The 24,315-nt window shown below is 41.0% G+C and overlaps 1 protein-coding gene across 3 annotated transcripts in view; it reads right to left on the reverse strand.

Annotated features, from left to right (window-relative positions):
- Positions 1-24,315, reverse strand: part of PCSK5 (proprotein convertase subtilisin/kexin type 5) — a 436,962-nt gene that overhangs the window by 340,226 nt on the left and 72,421 nt on the right. For all 3 annotated transcript variants that reach the window (XM_066604156.1, XM_066604155.1, XM_066604154.1), the window contains exon 3: positions 16,969-17,082. In XM_066604156.1, the coding sequence (XP_066460253.1) occupies positions 16,969-17,082 (114 nt within the window). The remainder of the gene's footprint in view (positions 1-16,968; positions 17,083-24,315) is intronic.

A 24,315-nucleotide genomic window follows, 5' to 3' on the forward strand; every position in this document is an offset into this window, starting at 1 on the left:
CAACAACCCATGAAGTGTGATGATTGTAACGTTTATCATTAAAGTGGCTGTACCAGGATCACAAATTATCCATTATCCGCAGGACAAGGGATAACTTGCTGGTCAGTAGGGGTCTCACCACTGAGACCCCCACCAATCTCAAGAATGAAGGTCTGAGGACCGGTGTCCTGCTCTCCTATCACTGAAGGGTTCACTTCTTCCCCACACTGATGTCAAAATGAAAGGAGTACTGGTCAAGCATGCATTTCAGTCATTGAGAATGATGGAAAAACTTGAGCACTTGCCTTCAGCTGTCTCCGGCAGTCCCTCTGAAAGGAAATGGAGTGGCAGCACATGCTCAAACACTCCGAGGAAGACGGGGGACACGGTACCCCCATTCTCGGGATCAGTGGAAGTCTCAGTAGTGAGACCCCACTGATCAGTAAGTTATTTCCTATCCAGTGAATAGGGCATAACTTGTGATCCTAGTGCAAACCCTTTAAGGGCAAATTCTATATTTGTAATGATCAATGGATCATTCTGGACCAATAGTTTTGATGCCATAGACATGCTTATATGGTCACATTGTTAATGGTTGATGTTATACCTAGAGGGGATAGCACAAACCATACTAATATGACATCACATGGAAAAAAAAGCTGTTCTTCAAATCCATCTGTTGCACACATTCCCATGAAAGCCATGATGTTATACTACGAAACTGACTCGCTTCAGGCTGTGCGGTAAAATGCATTCAAATCAGTCTTTTATAACTTGACATAAGTCATAGAGTAAACTTGAAATAGTTCTGCTGGGGGCTCATTATAAAACCAGGGCACAATTATGGCGCCATGTGTTTCAATGCATATTTATTAACACATAGCAAAGTTTCACATGTAATAAAATACTTTATATATGGCTACCCAGATTCCTTTCACACGAAGTGGCTTCAATGAACAGTCGGTGATTATTCCAATGCTTAATTAATACTTATTTACAAAAAAGGACTTGTGTTACCCAAGTCCCATAATATTCATTGGCCATCAGAATTATACATTAATTACAAAAGTAGCTAATTTACAAGCATAAATCATGTCCAAGCCTGGAAGTTGACATTCCTAAATTTATTTTATGTTCAAAATTGATACTTTTTGTATTATTTCAGTAACACAAATATTAAGTAGCGGAAACTTTATTTCAATCCTGAAGTTTCCCTATGCTGGCTGCACTGCTGTCTTTACGAAGAAATGCCCATCCCCTGCTGGCGTAATCACTGCTATAGCAATGGTAGGACTCCACACCACTTGTCCTAATCATATGCAATGTTCTCAGATTCAGAACATTAAAAATGTTCTAATCACACATGTCCAGAAATCACCGGCTGCTTCCATAGGCTTAGCACATATCCAGTACTGCTACAAACACCCGAATATCCTTATTAGATACAAGCAGATATGTATGCATATCTCTTGGCACCACAGATAGAACAGACTAGTGAGGGGAAATGGTTCTCCGCTCATGAATATATGTGAAAGTGTTTCTTTTAACAGTTGCCATTAACAGATATAAAACACGTCTACTGCTTGGGGACTGCCAGTAATTTGCCTTTCAGCACTGGACAGTGCTTGTGATGGGTATTTAGTTCTGCACTTTACAATGTCCCTTTCTTCAAAGTGTCAGAAGTTTTGACTTTTTATGTTGTGTTGGCTTTCTGCAGTCAGAAGTATTTACTTAAAAGCTGTTCGCACTACAGTCAACATAGAAGGAGCCGACCTGGAATTGTTTTAAGACATCAACAAGTTCAGTCACGTGCAACGAAAGAGACCAGCGCAATGTTCTTTTGGTGCTTCAGGAAGGATAAAGCTTCCATATCATGAAGTGGAAGAAAGGGGACCTAGTTTTTCTGCAGATGTAGCAAAGCTTAACTGAAATGTGATAACTTTCTGTGACACGTTCCCTTAAGTCATTAAGTAGCTATTGTTCTCTTTCTTCACACAACAAAAGCCATTAGAAAAAAAATTGGAGGATACCACTGATCCCCAAAGTTGAGGAATCAGAAGACACCCTAGCTCTGAATTTCTCCTATGAGGAACTAACCGCGTTTCAGCAGGATAAATTGAGACTGTATAAGAAAAATTGGGAACCCTGGACTAGACTAGTTCAGAGTAAGCAGAAAGGACACACAATCTAAGATATACACATGGGCCTTAACTTAACATATATTAGCCTGTCGCTTCTACCAAATGTCTTCCCCTTCCTACCCACTCTCAGTTCCCTTTCCAACTTTCTTGGCTATATTGTTTTTGCTTGTGCATTACTAATGATTTAAGATTGAAAACCAAATAAAAACTTTGTTTTAAAAAAAAAAGCCATTGTAAAACAATTAAAGGGGTTGTTCCGGTTATTGATTCTAATATCGTTTTTCCCCCTGCCCTCCCTTCCCCTACAATTTCCAAAACTAAATAAAATAAATATACTCAGCTTGAATTGTCCTTCCACCTCTCATCCAACTACATTCTGGCTTCCGACTTCACCATTCTACTGAAACCCCCCTAACTAAAGGCACTAATGATCTACTAATTGCGAAAGCCTCAAAACATTAATCTGTACTTCCTCTAGACCTGTCGTTACCCTTTGACAAGGTCGATTACTCTCTTCTGTTACAAACCCTCTCATTTATTGACATCACAAACTTGGCCCCCGTGGATCTTCTCGTTCCTCATTGACTGAGCATTTAGAGTCTTCCAGTCACACATATCACCCCTTCTGTTGGTGTCCCCCAGGGCTCTGTGCTAGGGTCCCTACTCTCCTCCTATACCTTTGACCTGGGACAGCTCACAGAATGCCATGAATTTCAGTAACACCTTTATGCCAATGACATCCCAAGCTACCTCTCTGGCCCAGATGTTACCTCTCTTCTATCCAGAATCTGAGTGTATCAGCTACAAAATATTCTCCTTCTTCTGCTTTCTAAAAGCTCAATATTGAGAAGAGTAAATGCATTATCTTTTCCTCATCTGACTCAACCCTCCTGCCTAAAACTTACAACCAATAGCTCATATTTTTCCCAGTCTCATAGGTCAACTGCCTCAGAGTTACCTTTCATTCTGCCTTGTTGTTTAAACTATACTTACAAGCCCTCTCTACCTCTGGCCACCTCCAACTCGAAAACATCTCTCGGATATGATATTTCCTCAACCACAAGTCAACTAAAATAGGGAAATTATAGTTATTCATTGTAATTAATAGGTCTGGTGGGAAGGTTGAGTGAAACAAGGAAAAAATAATAAATTCAGTTTTCTCCATGTTGAGTTTTAGAAAGTGGGAGGAGAAGAGGAATGATACAGTGTCGCTGATAGACACACTGGTTTCTGGATATCAGAACGATAACATGGGACATGTCATCAATGCAAAGCTCATATTGAAAACCACAGGATACTATGAGCTGTCCCAGGACAAAGGTATAGATGGAGAAGAGTAGGGATCCCACAACGGAGCCAATAGAAAGAGGTTGAGGTGAAGGTGTGCTATGGAATACATTAAATATCCCATCAGTGAGGTACTCTGTGAACAGATCCATATGAGAGCCAACTTGATGCCAAGGGAGGAATGCATTTGCTACAGGGGAAATTAGCTGTGTTGAAGGCTGAAGACAGGTCTACGAGGAGGAGCACATTAGTGATTTGGCTAAGGTCATTTCTATAGAGTAATAGGTTTAGAAGCCAGATCCCAACAGGTTGAATAGTGAATTGAATGAGCGGTGGAGGACAATTCAAAGCAGATGTGTTGTTTCAGGAGTTTTGGTTAACAACCTTTTTATTAGTTTTAGAGTAGTCAAAACACGTCACTCAAGACTTTCAACATTCGTCGATAAAGTCAGAGGAATACAAAATTAGGCCGGTTGACCAAAGTAACATATATTGTTTCTGTAAATGCATAAAATGAAATAGTTTCAGGAGTTTTGAAACAAATGGGAGTAATTAGGCGGAGTGATATCTGGAGAAAAACCACAGATTGAGGGATGACTAATACTCTACACCATTCGACTACAACTCCATACCATTGGAGCATCACTGAGCAGTGGTATATTAATGAAAATCCAGACTCCAAAACATTTAGCAAAATGAATTCCCTAAATATACCTGATGAATGGGATTATATACACAGCATAAATAATCTAGATACTGTACGCCAGGCTCTTATAAGTCAAATACTACAGAAAATGAAATCTACACGTACGACGCTTCAAGCTGTTAATAGCTGGAATCTGTTTACATAATTACTTTTCCATATTAGTAAAAAGATTTCCTTGTAGAATTTCTCCCATGATGCCATGGTAAAATAAATTAGCCACTTTAGTAAAGATTAAGCATTTAGCAGGAAAAACAACTTCATATCCATAATTCGAAAGTTCAGCAAACTGAAGAAAAAAAATCAGGCAGGAACAGTTTTTACAAGAAGAACAAACAGCCATCCACCTAAATATGGTATGAAATTAAGCTGGTTTTCCTATAAAGCCTCTAATAGGATAGAAGCCGCTCTTTTATGTGACATGATCAAAAAGCACATTTGATGTGAAGCTGCAAATTAAAAAGGGATATTTGCAAATCTTTAATTGGCTGAGAAAATGCTTATTTAGAATATTATCACTGTAAATTATGCTATGTGTACGTATCTGCCGTAGTACAGCGCTTACCCTATATCATTGTGCTGCATGGAAGGATTGTAAGAGGTGTTGGAAACATTCTATTACGGCATTTTGAGTTAATATAGTGGGAGTTGTTCATTTGTGACCCCTTTTTAGTAGCCTGAGGGAAGAGTGGATACGTAGAGTCTTTGTCTCGTTGGAGGACCCAGCATGTCGATATACTAGGCTTCATTCACACCCGCTTTGAAGGTTTTGTTCAGAGCCTCATGTCACAGATCCCACTGTATTACCAGAACAAAGTAGCACAGCATGCAGAACTGTTTTTTTCCAATAAAATGCTAGCACCATGAAGGAAACTTGACAGACCCCATTACAGTCAACGGGGTCCGTCGGTTCTCCAGGATGTACAGTAATAGTTTCAAGACTGCAGTCATTTTAATTATTTTGCTCCTACAACGGAGTAGAACAGTGGAAGTAGTTAAACGCAATGTGGACTAGACCTTACAGACACGGCCCACTGATTTCCCTGAACATTAAGTAATGTTATAGTTGCTCCCCCCATGGTGATACTACCTGGGAACACTCGGCGCCAGTTTTCCAGGTGACTGCCGCAGATCGTTCGGATTGCCAGCGGTGGCACAATCTGTGCTCAGCTTAATATCAGGAAACCCTTCGGACAAAAATTCATTGTACAAAGCAGACACCAACTATAGGTTGGCTTGTTGATTCTGCCAACAATCTAATTGAATCTGCCATCCAATCCAACTTTCCTATGGTAAATGGCACCACCATTAGCTATTTAGAGAACAATCTAGTACTTTGTGTGGATTGAAATACATTTTTAATTGGCCTAAAAAACTAATTGCCATTTCTAATATACTTAGCATTACAATTCCATCAGACTTTACCCCATAAAATGCAGTCTCATTCCCCTGATACTGGTCCCCTGGGGTCCACCATAACTCTTCTACTGCAATCATGCATGATGACATGATATCCGTGGGGACATCACATCACAACTGACTACTGATGATGTAAGATATGACATCACTAGAAACAAAGTATCAATATGGTTGGCAGCAATTAACTGTTGCAGTCACATGATCTTGTAATGGACAAAACGCCATTGTTAAACAGTCTGGCACATGTGTCCAATCAGAGCTTCGTATCTAGGCCGTAACTCAATCCATGTTCACACCATCATGTAGCGCATCCATGCCTTCCAATTCAAGCATACTATTGTAGGGTCCCAATATTGAGATATAGAGCTGGATCAGTCTTGACTACACTCTTTTTTTGGACAGTTCATGGCTAGGTTTCTCTCTCTTGGTAGCTACTTATGAAGAAACACAGTTTTTGTCCTCCTGCGGGAGAGCTAGTATGCATCAGTTTTACCCAAGGAGCGTTGCCTATATCACACGTCACACCACAAATCTTGGCCCAGTCTGGGTCGAATAACCCTGATCTAACAGTCTCTTGCAAGGAGAACCCAACACCCAGAACCCCAGTTTGTAGAATATACAATGTATCATCATCCTATTTGTGGACGGTCTTCCCTTTGTATGTACGTTACACAAGGATGTTTACAGGAAATATGGAAAATCAACATGATATTGTGACGATTGCAGTGTTGGCTGATGTGTCAGTTCTTGAGGATCATCCAGCTTCACATTCCAGATGAAGACAGCCTTGATGATTTATGTGTGTGCTGAGCTAAATCTAAACAGTATTTACAAGTTTCTGCCATAGGGTATTTTTCAACTAGACATTTTACTGAAAACCAGAATGTACCATTAATCATAAAGAACCCCTACCAATATTAGGTTAATGACTAAGGCATTTGATAAATATATCATTGCTAGGAGTGTAATTGCTGTTAAGAGCACATTTTTCTTACTACACTGGATTGACATTTGCAGTTTTGTTTAATGTACAAAAATCAACTTCAGTTGGCCAAAAATGCGACCATTTACCCGCCATGCGACCAGAGTACTTAGATTTTTAGCAGGACACTGACTGTTAGAGAGTCATATGTGATATGATGAAAATTGTTTCTATTACTGGAAGTATTGTTCCCACTTAAGGCGATTAAATGCTATTACTAATGGAACATAGTAAGAAAAGTCCAAGAAACTCTGTCAACTTCTATCAGCCCAATAAACTAAAGTAATGGGCTCAGAGGAGGATTATTGAGTCTGGGGATGCTTATTTCATGGTTTCCCTTGCTGTATATCCACAAAGCTGCTGCTCGCTGCACTAGTTCTCTTCATTATGTGCATACGCTCAAGTAGTCCACCCTGTTTGCAGATGCACAGCAGGTTAACAGGGAGGAAGGCAAGTATAAAGAGTACATCTTCCAACTCAGTGCCCCTTCTGCTGTGAACCCATTACTTCAGCATATGCGGCTCGTAGAAGCTGACATATTCTATTTATAAAAAACTGATCAAAAAGTCATATGTACCCCAAAATGACAGAAATAGAAACAAGTTGCTTTGCAAAAATCAAGCTATCACACACCACTGCTGATGGAAAAGTAAAAAGTTACGGGTCCTTAACTGCAGAGACAACAAAAATCAATTATTTTGAAATATACATTTTTATTGTAGAAAACCTAAAAAAGGACTGTATAACTAGAGATGAGCGAGTATACTCAGTAAAGGCAATTGCTCGAGCGAGCATTGCCTTTAGTGAGTACCTGCCCGCTCAAGACAAATGGTTCAGGTGCTGGTGCGGGGGAGCGGTGAATAGCGGCAGTCAGCAGGAGGGAGCAGGGGGGAGAGAGGGAGAGAGAGATCTCCCCTCCGTTCCGCTCCGCTCTCCCCCGCAGCTCCCTGCCCACCGCCGGCACCCGAACCTTTTGTCTCGAGCGGGCAGGTACTCGCTAAAGGCAATGCTCGCTTGAGCAATTTCCTTTAGCGAGTATAGTCGCTCATCTCTATTTATTACATTTTGGTATCTTCGTAATTGTAACAATCTAGAGAATAAAGAATTTATACCCCACAGCAAAAGTTACAAAAACAAAACCCAAAAAACAATGGTGAAATCGTTACATTTTTTTCACCCTGCCCCCAAAAATGTATAAAAGTTATACAATACATTATATGTAGCGCAGAATGTTGCTATTAAAAAATACAAGTTGCCATCCGAAAAACAAGCTCTAATATAGGGTCAATGCAGACGGCTGGGTTGGATTGAAGCGGGATGCTACCCGTGCCCCTGCAGTGACCTGCGGCTCACCTCCTCCGGCATCTTTTCTCTGCTTTGCGATATGCCGGCTGCGGTGACGTTTCTGTGTGAGCCGGAACAGCGCACGCTGTGTTTTTGTTACTGCGTGGGATTTTACGCGGTCAGATCACGGCAGTCTGCATAGGGTGGCATAAACTAATCCAATCCTATGGCAGCGTGCAATGGCGGAAATTCTGCGCAAAATTTCGCCATGGAATTTTCACCTGTGTGCATTCAGCCATAAGTGTTAAAACTTTTGAAATGTGGAGATGAATCATATCAAAATGCTACATCCTTAATCCTTAGTGACCACGGTATAGTCTTTTTACGTCCTGCCATTGCAGGACGTGTATGGAGGGAGATAGCATTGCTATCTCCTTCCATACATCGCAGGTGTCAGCTGTTTATTACAGCTGACATCATACTGCATAAGCGATCTAAGTATCGCTAGTTGTGGTCCCCCAGGAGGACTAAAAGAAAAAGTGAAAATAAGAACAATAAAGTTTTATTAATTATTTAAAAAAATAATAATAATAAAAGTTAAAAAAAAAAACCTTTGCCATATTTACAATAACAAAATCTAAATAATAAAACAAAAATACATATTTGGTATCGCTGCGTCCGTAAAAGTCTGATCTAGCAAAGCAATGAAATTTTTTTAAAGTGCACGGTAAACGTCGTACAAAAAAAAACCTGCCAGAAATGCGCTTTTTTGGTCACCCTGTTGCCAAGAAAAAATCTAATTAAAAGCGATCAAAAAGTCTTAAGTAGAGTTGAGCGAACATACTCTGCCGAGCTTGATGCTCGTTCGAGTATTAGCGTACTCGATGGTGCTCGTTACTCGAACGAGCATCAAGCTGTGTTTGACCCCACCCCAGTTTTTCGCTCCTCCCCGCTGTGAAGTGCCTGTTTTGGCCCCTCCACACTGCGACGCAGCACGCATCATTGCCAAATTTTTTGTCTGGGGTATGGAGAGCTAGAGAGAGAGACGAACCTAGGAAAAAAAGCTCGGCACCTGGCGTCCCACATACAAAAATGCTCGAGTCTCCCATTGTAGTCAATGGGGTTCGTTACTCGAGTAGAGCTCTCGAATGTTACGAAAAGCTCGACTTGAATAACGCGGACCCGAGCATTTGGGTGCTCGCTCATCTCTAGTTTTAAGTATTCCAACATGGTACAAACGGAAATGACAGGACGTACTGCACAAAATGAGCCCTCGCACAACTACATAGACAGAAAAATAAAAAAGTTATTGTGTGCAGGAGATGGAGACAGAAAATAATTTTAAAGAGTTAAATAACTTGAAAAAATAAATAAGTAGTACAGAAAAATAACCTATACAAGTTTGGTATCGTAGTAATCATACCGACCCATAGAATAAAGTTATCATGTCATTTTTGTTGCAGTTTTAGCGCCACAGAAAAAAACCGCACTGAAAGATGGCGGAATGTCGTTTTGTTTTCTATTTCTCTCGACTTAGAATTTTTAAAAAGTTCTTCAATACGTTATATGGTACATTAAATAGTACAATTCAAAAATACAACTCGTTCCGCAAAAAACAAGCCCTCAGGCAGCGACGTAGATGGATAAATAAGAGAGTTACGATTTTTTAAAGGGGGGAAGGAAAACCCGAAAATGGAAAAAAAGTAAAAAAGTCTGGTCACTGAGGGGTTAAAGACATTTTGCCAAATTACACAGCCCATCCAAGATTGCATTGCCTGGGCCCTCGGTCCCACTCTGGGCACCACCGGCAATCATCTGATTTTACAACCACCCATATATTTCACCTGCAGTGGCAAATGTAGAATTACAGATTAGCCACATGAATGGCCAACATGTAATACCAGGACAGCACAAGGTCCACCAGAATGGGATCCTACTCTATGATGGCATATGAACAGGGGTTGTAGCCTTGGCACAACTTCTCTAAGTACCAAATTAGGTCATGTCCATAAAGAGTTACAATCTATATTTCCATCTAGAGTTCCATCTGAATGCAATTTTTGATGATTCTGACAGAACCCCAAGACATAGACCCACAGTGGGAACAACACTGCTGTGTAAAAAGACTCCCAGAGGTAGCAATGAGGTGGTATCCTTAGTTTCTTACTATATGAAACAGAAAGCTTGCCAGATTGTTGTTGAAGACCAAATTAGAATACTTTCCAGCCCAATTCCATGAATCTGCCTGTTTGTAAAGGAGGGAAAAGGGCAGAAACAAGAAGTCTGAGGAAAGAGTAGGCGGCACAAGGGGCTGAAGTATCAAATCAAGTCTTGAAGTGCCAATGAAATGTGAGGAGCACCAAATTACTGCACATCAGATACGAGGACCCCAGTCTTTAGTTTGATAAGGGGCTGCAGGTAAATAAGTTAGAAAATCTGAGAAAATATACATTCTAAAGTTCCCTGGCAGCCCCGGTGAAATTTGTGATTACTCCTAGTTTTAGGGTACTTGTAGACAGGAAGTGCCCAACAGTCTTCCCAATGATTATCGCCCCTGTGCTTTCATGCAAGAGTGATAGTCATGAATGGAAGCAAAGCGCTTCAGAGATCTCTTCCAGCGGCCTGCTTCCATTCACTTTGAAAAGCAGGAGACACAGATTAGATATTAGAAAAAACTTTCTGACAATGAGTGGATCAGGTTACCACAGGAGGTGGTGAGTTCTCCTTCAATAGAAGTGTTCAAACAAAGGTTGGATAGACATCTGTCTGGGATGACTTTGTGAATCCTGCACTGAGCAGGGGGTTGGACCCGATGACCCTGGAGGTCCCTTCCAATTCTATGATTCTATGATTCTGCATGCGGGCAGGCCCGGAGCAGATTCCAGGTGTGAGCTTGGCCAGTGACCCTACGTTCGTCAAGTAATTGAATTGCGTATGATCGCAGAGGCTTGCAGGTGGTCATGTGCAGTACAGTTTTTTTCTTCCTATTTGTATTTCTCACACCATCGCTTAAAGCTGACATGGGGACCCGCAGCTTATACACAATATTAATTGTGTCGGATGGCCTCCATTGGCATCAATAGAGGTTGACTATGAGGATTCTGCGACAAAATAGAGCATGTAATGATTTTTTTTTTTGTGCTCACGAAATACGCAATTTGGATCCGCGAGTGTGAACGAAAAAGCGAAAATGCATGCCTTTCACTGCTCACATTGTACCGCAGATCACCCGTGTGTACGGCAATTACGGAATCCCCAATACAAATCCGCCTGGCCTTAGTTGGAGAACTACTTGCAGAAAATCTGTTTTTCACAATAAAAAAATGACTTTTTCCTCATTTCCCATTTCACAGGAAGAGGTAAATATATTGTACTGGTTAAATAATTTCAAGATTGGGGAAACTAAGTTCAGTAGTAACAGGATAATGAATGATGAAGAGATGCAGAGAAGGATGTGCCCCCTATATACCGTATATGCTGCTGCAGACACCTTACATGCCGTATAGTAATGAAGTGTGTTCTGCCTGTCCACCTGGAAAAGTCTATCAAGATTAACAGTATGGGACCTTGAATGAAGAATAAAACAACCCACCGAGGAGGAAAGTTTCCTCTCACCTCACTCAGCAAAACATCATTTATAGAACAATGCTTCGAAACGGATTCTTTTCCCAGAACCTCGTCTAAAATCCAACGTGGCTCCACTGTATCAAATTAGAGACTATTGCACTGGCACAGAGCCACGGAACTGATGGCCAGGGGCCGAGAGCAACGATGTCACACACTCCGATGCTAAGGAAGAGGGAACACAAAGTAACGACTATATAAATGGAAAGCCACATCGTAAGAGGATGAAACTATTCCACCCATTGCGTAAGATTCTGTACTGCACTCCATATGTTGGGGCTATATACAGTAAATGAAGAGTATTAATATGACTTTAGGTGTTTGCTTACTGAACTGATTTAAGGCTCCTTCACACGGGCACGCGAAATTTGTGGGCGTAATACGCTGAGAATAGGACCCATTGTCTTCATCAGATTCATTCACATTTTCTTTTTGTGCCCCATAGAAGTCTATGGGGGTGAGCAAATTTGTACGCAATATGCAAAGCGATGCATGAACTACAGCACAGAAATGTGGTGAAAAGAACACATCTGGACCTCATAAATCAGAATGGGGCATAGGTGGGGTGCTGCGCGCACATAAGAACAGGCCGTGCATACGTAAAAAGTGCAGAACGATGTGCAGACACTCGCACAAATCGACCTCGTTCAATAGCACAAATACGTTGTGCTGAAGTGTGCAAATTTGTGCATACGTGAAGGAACCCTTAGTGTGACTATCCGCTACAACTGTTCTTCCCTTGTTTTCTGTTCTCTCAGACTCACACATACATATATCTGCACACACTACGACTCAGCCGTCCGCACATGCATGATACTTACATATATGAAACTGAAAAAGGGCTACCGGAAGTACATGTGATCAGGCTTTTTCTGAAAATCTCAATTTACAAATATTTAAAGGGACACTCTGGCGAAAACATATTTTTCCATCCCTGTTCCCTTCATCCGATTGCCTGTTACAGTCTGGACGTTTCCTATGTATATTGCAGTCACTTCCATGCAGTGCAGCCCCCTGTCCAATACTCATCAGGCACCATCTTGATGCTGAGATTTTCCCCGGTCTCCCTTCTCACTATTCTATGCTATCAATCCCATCGTGCATCAGCACCACATCACATGCTATAGCCTGTAACATCTCTGTCTGCTGAGGGGACAATGTCATTATCAGTACTAAATATCAGTACTGCACCTAAATAAGCTACAAACCATAAACATACAGTCAGGAAGCTGAACTATTATCTCCTTCATTCTAACTGTGTGACAGGAGCCTCTAATCATCAGTAGAAACTGTGATAAGAGTTTATGTCCCCTTCTAAAGTGCTTGTGTGGTACAGTCCATTGCACAGGAATGCACGGCTGCACATGACCGGGTTTGAATTGCGGAATCCCCGATAGTCTCCCGCGTGGACGATCCATGGCATCCTGCACCAATTTAAACCAATAGAGCATCCACATGTCGGCTCACACGAGCGGACAACGACTTCGATTTTCCACCTGCCGGAAAAAAAGAATTGCAGCATGCTGTATTTTTATGCAGATGGGTGGCTTCCATTCAAGTCAATGGAAGCCATCCGACCTGTGGCCACTCATGAGGAATCCGACCTGATCGTGTGTAGCCGGCCTTAATCTTGGGTGTTCGTAATTAGATCACATGACCACCCGAGGAGAAAGACTCCAGGAGTTTCAGATAAAAAGGAATTTAAAAAAAAGAAGGCGATACTAGATATCCCTTATATACTGGGGGAAAGAGCTACATAATAAATGAAGAACAAAATCCCCAGAGTGACTCTTTAGTGCTTTCTGTTAAAATGTTATAAAAGCGTATTCGTCCTTCACATTCTTTTTACATTTTTTACATCTTCCTAGACCTTCACTATTTCCGGGCTTTCAGCATACACCTAGCTCGCCTGATGGTTTAAACGGCCTTGGGTAGATTCCACATAAGATTTGATGAAAGTAATCAGAAACTTCGTTTGTGTGCTTTTGTATTAGACTAGATATATATCTTTGTCAGGGGCATCTATTAAAGGCGGTACATTTTCTGTGCACCGTGGTAGATTTTAGCAAACAACAAGCCATGAAACAAAACCTGTAGAACTTTACAAAACTTTCTCTAACTTTTACGTAATGAGTAAGTGAATGCACACAATGAAATGTGCTGGAAGAAGAAATGATTTAACGCCCACTGATCTCCCGACTTTTATCATTCCGTATGCTATGTCTATCTTTCCCTTCAATAGCAGTACATCTGTATTTATTCATTCCCAAGCCGTCGACTAGCATGGATCTGTGATAGTCTAGCCCCAGATGCACTTTCAAAGCACAGCATTTCTATTGTCACAGAGATTTTGCTCCTCTCAAACTATATTGCGCTGTCCTGACATCTCTGATAGAATTCATCAAGGTTTGCAAAAACTAGAATTGTGAAACTGATGTGTGGCAGCATAACGCCAACTGATCACTTTCTAATGCATGAAGACATGCCATTTATATGAAAATGTAAAATACACCTTTGTGTCTGCTTCAGTTCTACTCGCTGATGAAAGAAACTGTGATGAAAGTATGACAAGGACGCCGCGATCTTTCTACCTTCCAGAGTTGACTGATGTCATGATATTGTGGCTGCTCACAGATTGCATGCACCAATCACCTTGTATCTTGTACCTATTAGCTCCGAGTTCTTCATACAGTTTGAATCGTTTTGGTATCTGTCAGAGAATGCATTACAGACACTGGCGTAACTATAGAAGATGTAGGGGATGTGGTTGCACCCGGCCTAGGAGCCTTAGGGGGCCCATAAGGCCTTTCTTCTCCATATAGGGAGCCCAGTACTATGAATAAAGCATTATAGTTGGGGGCCCTGTTACAGATTTTGCATTGGGGCCCAGGAGCTTCAAGTTACATCTTTGTGTTAAGGAATTAAGAGAAGTTGAGGGGCCCCAAGATAAACTTTCTGCAAGTGAGCCACACAGACACCACCTGTACTGTGTGGGCTGAAATGGTATCCACAAGCCTGCCCTGGGCCTGCTTTACCCAGGCAATGCCAGTGTTATCCTTAAATACTGAGAGAGAGAGAGAGGAACTGCCATGCAGCATAGAGTGCCTGTTCTTCTAATTGGGAGTGTTGACCGGTAGAGAGCTAAAGAGAGTGAAGGAGAGTGGCTGGGAACAGAACCCTACAGATAACTGAGACTGTGGAATCATCTGTTATCCTGTGAATTCTCCATGTCACGCCGCTTTGAGTTTTGCACCATTTTCCTGCTGGCATGTGGTTTTTGTAATTCATCAAGTAAACGAGCACTGCCAACCATTCCTGACTTTGCTCCTTAAACATTTTCCCTGTGTGTGGGCTAATTATTTCTGCCATCTGGATTCACTGCAGAGGAAGGAACAGTGGCATCACGAGTGACAGGACTGTTAAGGTAAACCATATACTGGGTTACCCCCATGAAACTCTCCCAGCGGTAACTTGGACCTGGTCCTGTGCTACCCTTAGGGGAGGAGATGGTAGAGCCCCGTGACAAGGCCTCAATCTACCCTGCTATCTCCTTGGCTGTGGGCCCGCTCCTCGGACACTGCAATATCACTCAAAAAGTATCGACAGGATACTTTAGGTTGCATTCACACGTAGCGGATTTGATGCAAATTTTCTGCAGTGGAAAAATCTACACCAAAATCCGAAATCAAATTCTGCATCAAAATTTGCACCACTGAGCAGATTTTGACATGGGTTTTGATGCAGATTTGCAGCAGATCGTATCCTTTTAATTGAAGTTATGAAGTCAGCTGTGGATCTGCGTCACAATCCATGGATTTTGGTGAAGAATTTGATGTGGATTTTTCTATTGCACTCTTATCAATTAATACATGCAGTTAGAGTAAATGCTGGAAAGTAGACCCATTGAAGAACATTACAGTTAGCCACGTCCAATGAAACGTTGCCTGCATTAAACAATAGATTGGAGATTACATAAGCTTTAGGTGTACTGTAGCTCCCCTTCTAGTGTGGCCATATACCTTAGGGTGCTTTTACACGGGGAAAAAAATGGCTGGCTCATTAAAATTTGAACAATAATCATTCAATATAAACACGGCCCATGTTCGCTTATCGTTCATTTCATGCAAGCCCGAAAATCAACATTTACTCATTAGCTGATCGCTTGGTTTAAATACCAATCATTCAGTCATTCTCATTTACTGGTAGAGTGAAAGCGTACGACTGAACGATTTGCGAGTGAAGGAGCGAACGATTTATCGACCTGTATAAAGAGGCTACACGTGCCAACGCTAAAGTCGCTCCATTTAAAAGCGCTCTCTGCTCACATCTCATTTTAAACTTACAGTATACATTATGAGCTTCTCTCAACATATACCTGTGACACAAGTATGCAGTGTATCCCACAGTACAGGTATACAGAGGGATATATTGCCAGTAGACCTCCTTTGTGAAACACCATCAAAGGATGGTCAAGCACGTTATATAATCCATTAGATAGAACCACCAAAATCAGCAGATTCAGTCAACTTATAACTGATATGTAATAACTAGAGATAACACAGAGATACCAAGAGTCTGATGACATTAATAGGGGACCGTGGGTCAGGATACCTAAGAGGGGAGGTCCTCCTCCTCTAGCCTTCTCCCTCTTCATCTACACAGATGGTTGGTTGGCTGGGCAGAGGCAACGTGGATGGGCTAGGAAAGTTGGAAAAGCCATCTCCTTTCTTCCCGGCCCCATGCATTGTCCATCTATGGCCTCAATGCCAGTCTTCTACCAAGGCTTTTCTGCTGCATCCAGTAAGGGGAAATGTTTTCCCCAACAAAAGTAATCCAGCGATGTAGATCCCAAGGATCTAGGGATTCTGTGCGGTGAGGAGAAGTCACAGCTGTGACTCCTACAGCTACTCCGCTGATCTATTTATACATGTATGAAGACGTAATTTTGTCTATTCTTGTCTTAGAACTGTCTTTAGTATTCGGTCATGCTCATACTTTCTTTGTTGTTTGTTCTGGCGTGTCTTCAGTGGCAGAAAACAACAGCATCCAGATGTTAGATGCACATGAAATGATTTAAAATCTCATTCAAATGTTACATTTGTGTAGTTTCCAGGAATTGCTTCTTTTTAAGAACTATAACATGACTCTTCTCATCACCAGAGAAACACGCAGCCGGGAAGAAGAGAAGGAAGCGGGTCCTGTAACACTTCCTAGAACTAGACAGCCTTCTCATTAATATTACAACTTGCCACTTTTTGTTTCACTGGAACCGACTTGTATCTCTCAGACTATGTCCAAGACGTGACCATAGTCTAAGAGATACAGACATTTTACATGAGCATTCCCATTAAATAGATTTTGTATCCATCATTTAAATTAACGACTTTTTTTATAGCACCTGGATGAAAATACTGAAAATCATTTTGCACTATTAGAATCTAGCATTTCGCATTTCTGTGTCTACTCTCTTCATAACTGTACAGCAATACGGAGCAGGGTCATACATCTTGCCATGAAGAAAAGGTAGAAGATTTCCCAGAATTACTTACAATGTACCACATGCTTGGCCACTTGGGATCGTTGAAATAGGCAGAAAGAATATTACTAACTTTATAATCCCTTTTTGTCCTTCTTTTAACAACCTGCTGTTCTATCCACTCCACCTGCCAAGAAAAGAGAAACATTTGTTAAATCTTAAGAAATTCAGTAAGTGCATGGAATGCTTTATAAGTGCACAATACATCTCATCCATTCAGTTTGTTTAATCAAATAGAGTATTTTTTAACTATGTATAACATTGTTAATAACTAGAGATGAACGAGCATGCTCGTCCGAGCCTGATGCTCTGTTGAGCATTAGCATACTCGGAACTACTCGTTATTCGAGCGAACACCAGGCGGTGCTCGGATGCTCGATCAAATTTCAGAAGAGAGAGAGAGAGAGAGATAGAGAATGCTCGAGTCTCCGGCGGGTCCATTGAAAAAGGCTCGAGTCTCCCATTGACTTCAATGGGGTTGGTTACTCGCAACGACCTCTCGAGCATTACAAAAAGTTCGACTCGAGTAACAAGCACCCGAGCATTTTGGTGCTCGCTCATCTCTATTAATATCATGGCTGTACTGGTCAAGAAACTATCTTGCTTTTATGTTCACAGCTGAAAATCCGCAGCAAGAAATCCACCCTACATCTGCACCAGATGGTCCAGATTTTGGCACAAATTTTCGTGTACACTTGCCCTGGATTTCACACTCTTTTGAAGGGATGATTGATATCCAACATGAAAATCTACAGCGCAAATTGGCATGCTGCGGCTTTATAATCTGGAGGACACATCAATGTATGTTATTATGTATTATCTCCACAGCGTGTGGATAGTGTTCAAGTAATCACTTATTTTAGGTGATAATCAAATGGTATCATAGACTTATCAACCAGGTATGCCAAATTATATATAGTACAATGAGAAACATTTAGGTGATGTTTCCAAGCTCTTTTGTTTTACTGTTGCAATGCATCCCCCCACAGTCAACAATTCAAAGTCTACAGCATGTGTGATACTTCTCTCTTAGTCAAACATAATATAGGTTAATTATGACAAAGCTGCATTCTCAGTGTCTGCGACCCTGTTAGTAAAATTTCACTACAATGTGTCTTTTGCACACATTCTTATTGCCATACACATGGCACAAATGTTATGTACATGACACTACTGCTTGTAGCTAATTCTGCTGCAGACGATATTTAAAACACACTTCTGTAGCTTATCCCCACCAGGTGGTGTATACTGTACTTGTCTTCCAGCCTAACAGTCACATGACCAGCACTCTGATAAATCCACCTCATTAACTGCAGGACACAGAATGTTGTCAGAGTGCTGGTCATGTGTCCTGGAGGCGGGAAGAAAGTGAAGAATAGACAGGCTGGAGGGGCCGAGCTACATATTGTGAAGTACGTTGTAAAAGTCAGCTCTGAATGTCAAAACAGTGCAATGGCTGACAAACAATAACTACATTAGTAAAATAGGCTAATGAGATTTTCACCTCACCTCCACACTACTGATAGACTGAAGTGGAGCCAGCTAAGTGAGCAGATGGCCAATTAATATACCGTACAGTAGAAATAAAAAAGGTAGAAAAGAAAGAAATCACCTTTCACCTCGCCATAAAATAAAAGTATTCATTTTAATATCTGAAGGAAGTGACCAATAGAATTTTAATACTCTATCCCAGTGTCACAATTCATTAGAGGGTCATTAAAGGAAAATGCTGTTATAATTATTTGTTAGACAGCTTTTAAGACTCCCGAAAGAATAGTGACCTTTTTCGATAGTATGAAGTAATAGAACCAAAGCTCAATGTTTATATATTACCTGTCACACATCAGAATTTTCTCATGAAGACAACCCCCTTTTACGTTAAAGTCCAGTGACCATATACTGTAGATAGCCATCAACCTTTCCATGCAAGTTGGCCAAGAGTATATGAATTTACATTACGGAAAGCTGAACAAGCCTCTGGCAAGACACCTCTGGCAAAAACTTATCTCCCTTTAGAAGAAAATAATCAAGGGGATGTTACATCTAACATGCCCAACCCTTCTTTCCTCCCAACATCGGCCATCATTGGAGAGTCAGCACACTCTTACACACATCAGATGTATAGCTGGTCATGCCGAAATTGGTGGGTAAGGGTGATGTTCATCTAATGTGTATGACTACTTTAGTTTTGGCAATCAGCTGGTATTGTAGAAGGAAACCACTACAGTTACTACACTAGAATTGTAGCATTACATAGCAACCCTTAAAATGAATGATGGTACATTTAATAAATTGACAAGTAGGGCTACTAGAGTCGGAGTTACTCTTACTGAGCAGCTCTCTACTTTGGGTCATAGAGAGGCTCCCGAGTGAGGGGTCCACTCTATGATGTCCCGATGCCTTTAAAGGACATAGGTATAGGGGTTGTTTTCTTGAGCCAACACCTTTAACCCTTTCCAATCCACTGTCTGATGTCTGAAGACATTATGACTTAAGGCTGTACACCTCCGATGTTGGTAGACATCCGTCTGGGTTCTCTTACTGTATATTGCCAGCCTCTCTGCTGTCTGAGCCTATCCAACGTGTCACCTAATGTAGTACTGGCTTTAGCCAGCAGATAGCGCCATTTTATAATGGCAGAAAAGAGTAAGCCCCCTAGGAAATCCAGGATACAAATTGGATTGGAAAGGGTTGAAGCTTCCAAGTCAAGATACTGTGTTACATTGTACACCTTGTACTGGCGATAGATGGGGGAAATAAGTAGACTTTTAGACTTCAGCGTACAGGGGTGTAACTTAGCTTTTGTACTGCTGTATAATCTTCATAACTATAACGTTTTCACCACACAGATGAAATCATAAATGAATATAATAATACATTTAAAGAACTCCTCCAAAAACAATATAGCAGATATGTATTCATCTGTAGAAGAATAACGCTTAGCCGTTATCTCGGGGAAACAGTTAACTCTCTATCACAGCCTGAAACTAATTTCAAAGAGCAAATTCACAGAGGACAGACCAAAAGGAAAAATAATAATTCAAAGCCGTGTGATTATTTGTCATGATTCACTCAATTAAGCTTTCATACAAAGCATTGTCTGAACTGAAGCATTTTTCAGAGCATAAAGACCACGCACACCAGGGTACAGAACGCCAAGCTAATTTCTTTAAAGAAGTCTACAATAATGGAAACACTAAATCTATAGGTCAAATGCACTTTTGAAAATGTGTTTCTGCCCAAAGACTCAATTACCAATGTGTGCAGGTAAGGAAAATACAAGCTTCCAACCCAGTTCATGTGACCGCTCTCCTTCATGAGACGTATAATTATTCTAATCAGGGGGCTTTGTAGTACAGTCTATCATATACTGTTTTTGTAAAGAGACCAACTACTAATATGCAAACAATTATATACAGTCCAATGGAGATTACTTATTAGAATGTTCTGGCAGTAGGTTCAGCCAATAGAATATTTTGGGCATTATTTACCTGGCCTCTTATTTGGGTTCCACACTAAAGACTACTGGAGACCTCATCTACTCCGCAACAAATGGAAGTCTTCAAGGTGTCAATACTGTAAAGTGAGATGTGTCAATTTCTTGAAGTGTGCAACATGCCTATTTCGGACCCAGTTTGTTAAAACTACTGCATCAATGTATAAAGACATTAATGAATTAGTCAGCCATAGTCATAGATGTATAAATATATTAGGGGACAATACAGAGATCTTTCCCATGGACTGTTTATACCCAGGACTGTGACTGTAACAAGGGGGCGTCCTCTACGTCTAGAGGAAAGAAGGTTTCTGCAGCGACATAGAAGGGGGTTCTTTACTGTAAGAGCAGTGAGACTATGGAACTCTCTGCCTGAGGACGTGGTGATGGCTAATTTGATAAAAGAGTTCAAGAGGGGCCTGGACGACTTTCTTGAGTGTTACAATGTTATATGTTATAATCATTAATTTTTCCAGAACGTTCGGTGATCCGGGGATTATTCCGATTGCCAGATTGGAGTCAGAAAGGAATTTTTTTCCTTAAATAAGTAGGATTTGCTTCTAGCACATTGGGGATTTTTATGCCTTCCTCTGGATCAACATTGGGGGGTAATAGGCTGAACTGGATGGACATATATGTCTTATTTCGGCATTACATACTATGTTACTATGTTATGTTACACCTCTGAGCTGTCCCAGGGATCTACCAGTGTTAATTTGTAAACTATTATACAGTATGTAACATATCATTTTAAATATGTATAAGTCTTATAGAGGTTGTAAACTCGAAAGCTAACTAGATGGACCATGTGTTGGTTTTCTGTTGTCATTGGGGGTTTTTTTTTTTGCCTTCCTCTGGATCAACAAGGGGGGATGGAAACAGGCTGAACTGGATGGATGTTTGTCTCCTTTCGGCCTAACATACTATGTTACAATGTTATATGTTTTTATATCTCATTTTATAATAGGTTTGTACTGTGGAAGTTGCTACTGTAACTCTCATTACTATATTTTGACGATATTACTACCGGTAGAATTTGACTCTACTGGGTTTAGTTCATTAATTTATTAGACATTTCCAGAGTGAAGCCTGACATTCAAAACTACTTAGTGGACCAGACTATAATGAGGCAAAGTTTTAAAATCCAATGTTAATTATTTTACGCCAGTGGGAGGTCTAGATTTGACTATAAAATCAGCTGGGAAAATGTTCATAGAACCATTATTCTTTACATTCTTTTTTCTAAAAGTTAGTTTGCCAGAGATACATTCCTGGTAGGATATACAATTTCGAATGTCATTAATAAGAAATTTATATGAAGTTCTACAAAAACCAGCTTGACTGCGCTGTTCGGGAATGTAGCAAACTGCCTGTAATTCGAATTGATGACTCTTATCATGGGGAATGGAAAAACACATTGTCTTATCTGCATCTCATGCCATTAGTAACCTTTTCAGTAGAAATATGCTTCTATATAGCAACAGATCCCACTTAGCGGTGTCATATAGATAGAATAAGTGCCACGCTCAAAAAAAAAAAGGGAAAGGACACATTTAATACTGACTTATAGTACATCATAGAACTATGAATTATGGCTGCTATTGAAAAATGCATTACCAACTTTAATGTGTCAGGGTACATACGTCAATGAGTATTATCGGACAGCCTAATGGTCTGTTTACTAGGAAACTTATTACCCTGAACTAAGTGACTTTATCTATCTGTATTATCAACACAGTCCAATAGAAGACGAATAAGCTCTAGGGCAATTGGAGCTCAATGATTTATAAATGATTAAATGAATTGTGTTAAATGACTATCCCTTCCCTTGTAATGAAAGATGACAAATGCACTGTAAATGCTATTAACACCATAAACACAGCTGCCTGCTGACCGTGTTATGAATTCATGGACCTTCCTTGCTGCCTGGTCTCAATGATACAAGGCGGGGGCAAGGGCGATGGTGCGGAGAATATTTTCTTGATGGATCTTAAGTGCTTGGATACTAACAGCCTAATGCTATAGAGTAAGACGACTGTTGAAATCCAACAACTGCTATGACCTCGGCTTGATCGAAAATATTCCAAACATCCACCATGGAGATACCGGTTCCCTCTGCTAGTAATTTTGCCTAGACACGCCAATGAAAACTTGATGCATTTAGTGCACTATATAAATATTCGGACAGTACAGAGGCACTCAAACATTCTGCTTAGAAACAGGTTGGAAGAATCAAATGAACCCGTATGGTTGGCCCCACTCTTTAGATAGAACATGTAGTTCTTATGAAATGAGTAATCAGTAACCAAGAGTTTCATGGACGTCATGTTCTGGAGTGATGCAAAGTTCAAAAACTTTTTTTTTTAGGCACAAGTCCTAAAAATCATGGCCCACAAGAAATTCACGTCTCCCTTGTTCTTTTTCATGTTTGTAAACAGATACAATCGTCTTCCTGTATAAATACCCAGACCAGTTGTCAGTTAGGTTGCGATTGACCTAATTTTATGATCTATCTGATCCAGTTAGACAATATATGCAGATAACCTGCACTGGCAAGGCTCAGAAGTATGCATCTTCATGCTGTCATGGTGCTGCTGGCACCGGTTTCTACCATGTCTTGGGATAGGGTCCAGGGTGACAACACTACGTCAGCTCTGCATTATATGGTGTGCATGCAGGCGCACACATGTTTAATATCAATCCTGGTCATCAAGGGTTAGACATCTCCCTATTGCTGAAGGACTGGCTGATGATTGACAGTCTGGTCTACTAATTAGTAACTTTAATAGAGTTGTTTAGCTGATGGACTGGCTGGGTTTTATTGACAGCCTAGTCAGCTACCTCCTTGTTGAAGGCGCTGGTCATACTTTTAGTATTCTGGCCCTGTTAGGACTCTCAGCATACTTGTCTGTTATCAGTCTTGTTCTCTTAGGTTATCTGTCTGTTGTCAGTGTTCTACGTCCAGTTTTATAGTCACAGGTTCAGTTCCTTGGTTTCTCGCTAACACATTGGCGTAACTATAGGGGATGCAGTTGCACCCGGGCCCAGGAGCCTTAGGGGGCCCATAAGGCCTCTCTTCTCCATATAGGGATCCCAGTACTATGAATGAAGAATTATAGTTGGGGTCTCTGTTACAGGTTTTGTATTGGGGCTCAGGAGCTTCAAGTTACGTCTCTGCCGTTAAGGGGTTAAAAGAAGTTGGGGGCCCCAAAATAAACTTTTGCACCCAGGCCAATGATCTTTTAGCTTCGCCCCTGCTCTGACCTTGCCTCATACAAGCAGTTGGGTCATTTGGGATGGGTCCTCCCCTTTGAGGGTGGTCCAGTCAGTGAGGTTCAGAATGTTCTATTCAGATCTGTACCCCTGTGTTCTGTTGAGTCCTATTTACCATTAGTCTCTTGTATAGATGTCTGTCCAGACTGTTCTGCTCACCTTAGCTTTGTCAGCAGTCTTGGACAAAAGCGAAACATACATAGAGATTTAGCAGTTGTAATAACTCCATTGATGTATGTATGCAAATCTCATATATACCGTACGTATTGAAAGGTGAAAAAAGACAGAAGTCCGTCTAGTTCAATCTACTTATCATTCATTCTGTTGATGCAGAGAAAGGTCAAAATATTCATCTATGAGTTAGGCCTCCCTCACACAGGTGTTTTTTTCCGTGATTACCATGGCGTTTTCAGCACCGCAGTAATCACGGTATAACGCTCCCATTGTTTTCAATGGAGTCTCTCAGACAGGCACTCGATCGCGGTGCTTTCCAGCGCCACAATTTTCGAGCCGAGTCTGTTCTATTTTTTAATAATGGGGACTGCTAAAAGCCGGTGTCGGCCACAGCATAGCTGCGGCCAAAAACGATAG

Source organism: Eleutherodactylus coqui, chromosome 5 (genome assembly GCF_035609145.1).
Source record: "Eleutherodactylus coqui strain aEleCoq1 chromosome 5, aEleCoq1.hap1, whole genome shotgun sequence".
NCBI lineage: Eukaryota > Metazoa > Chordata > Amphibia > Anura > Eleutherodactylidae > Eleutherodactylus > Eleutherodactylus coqui.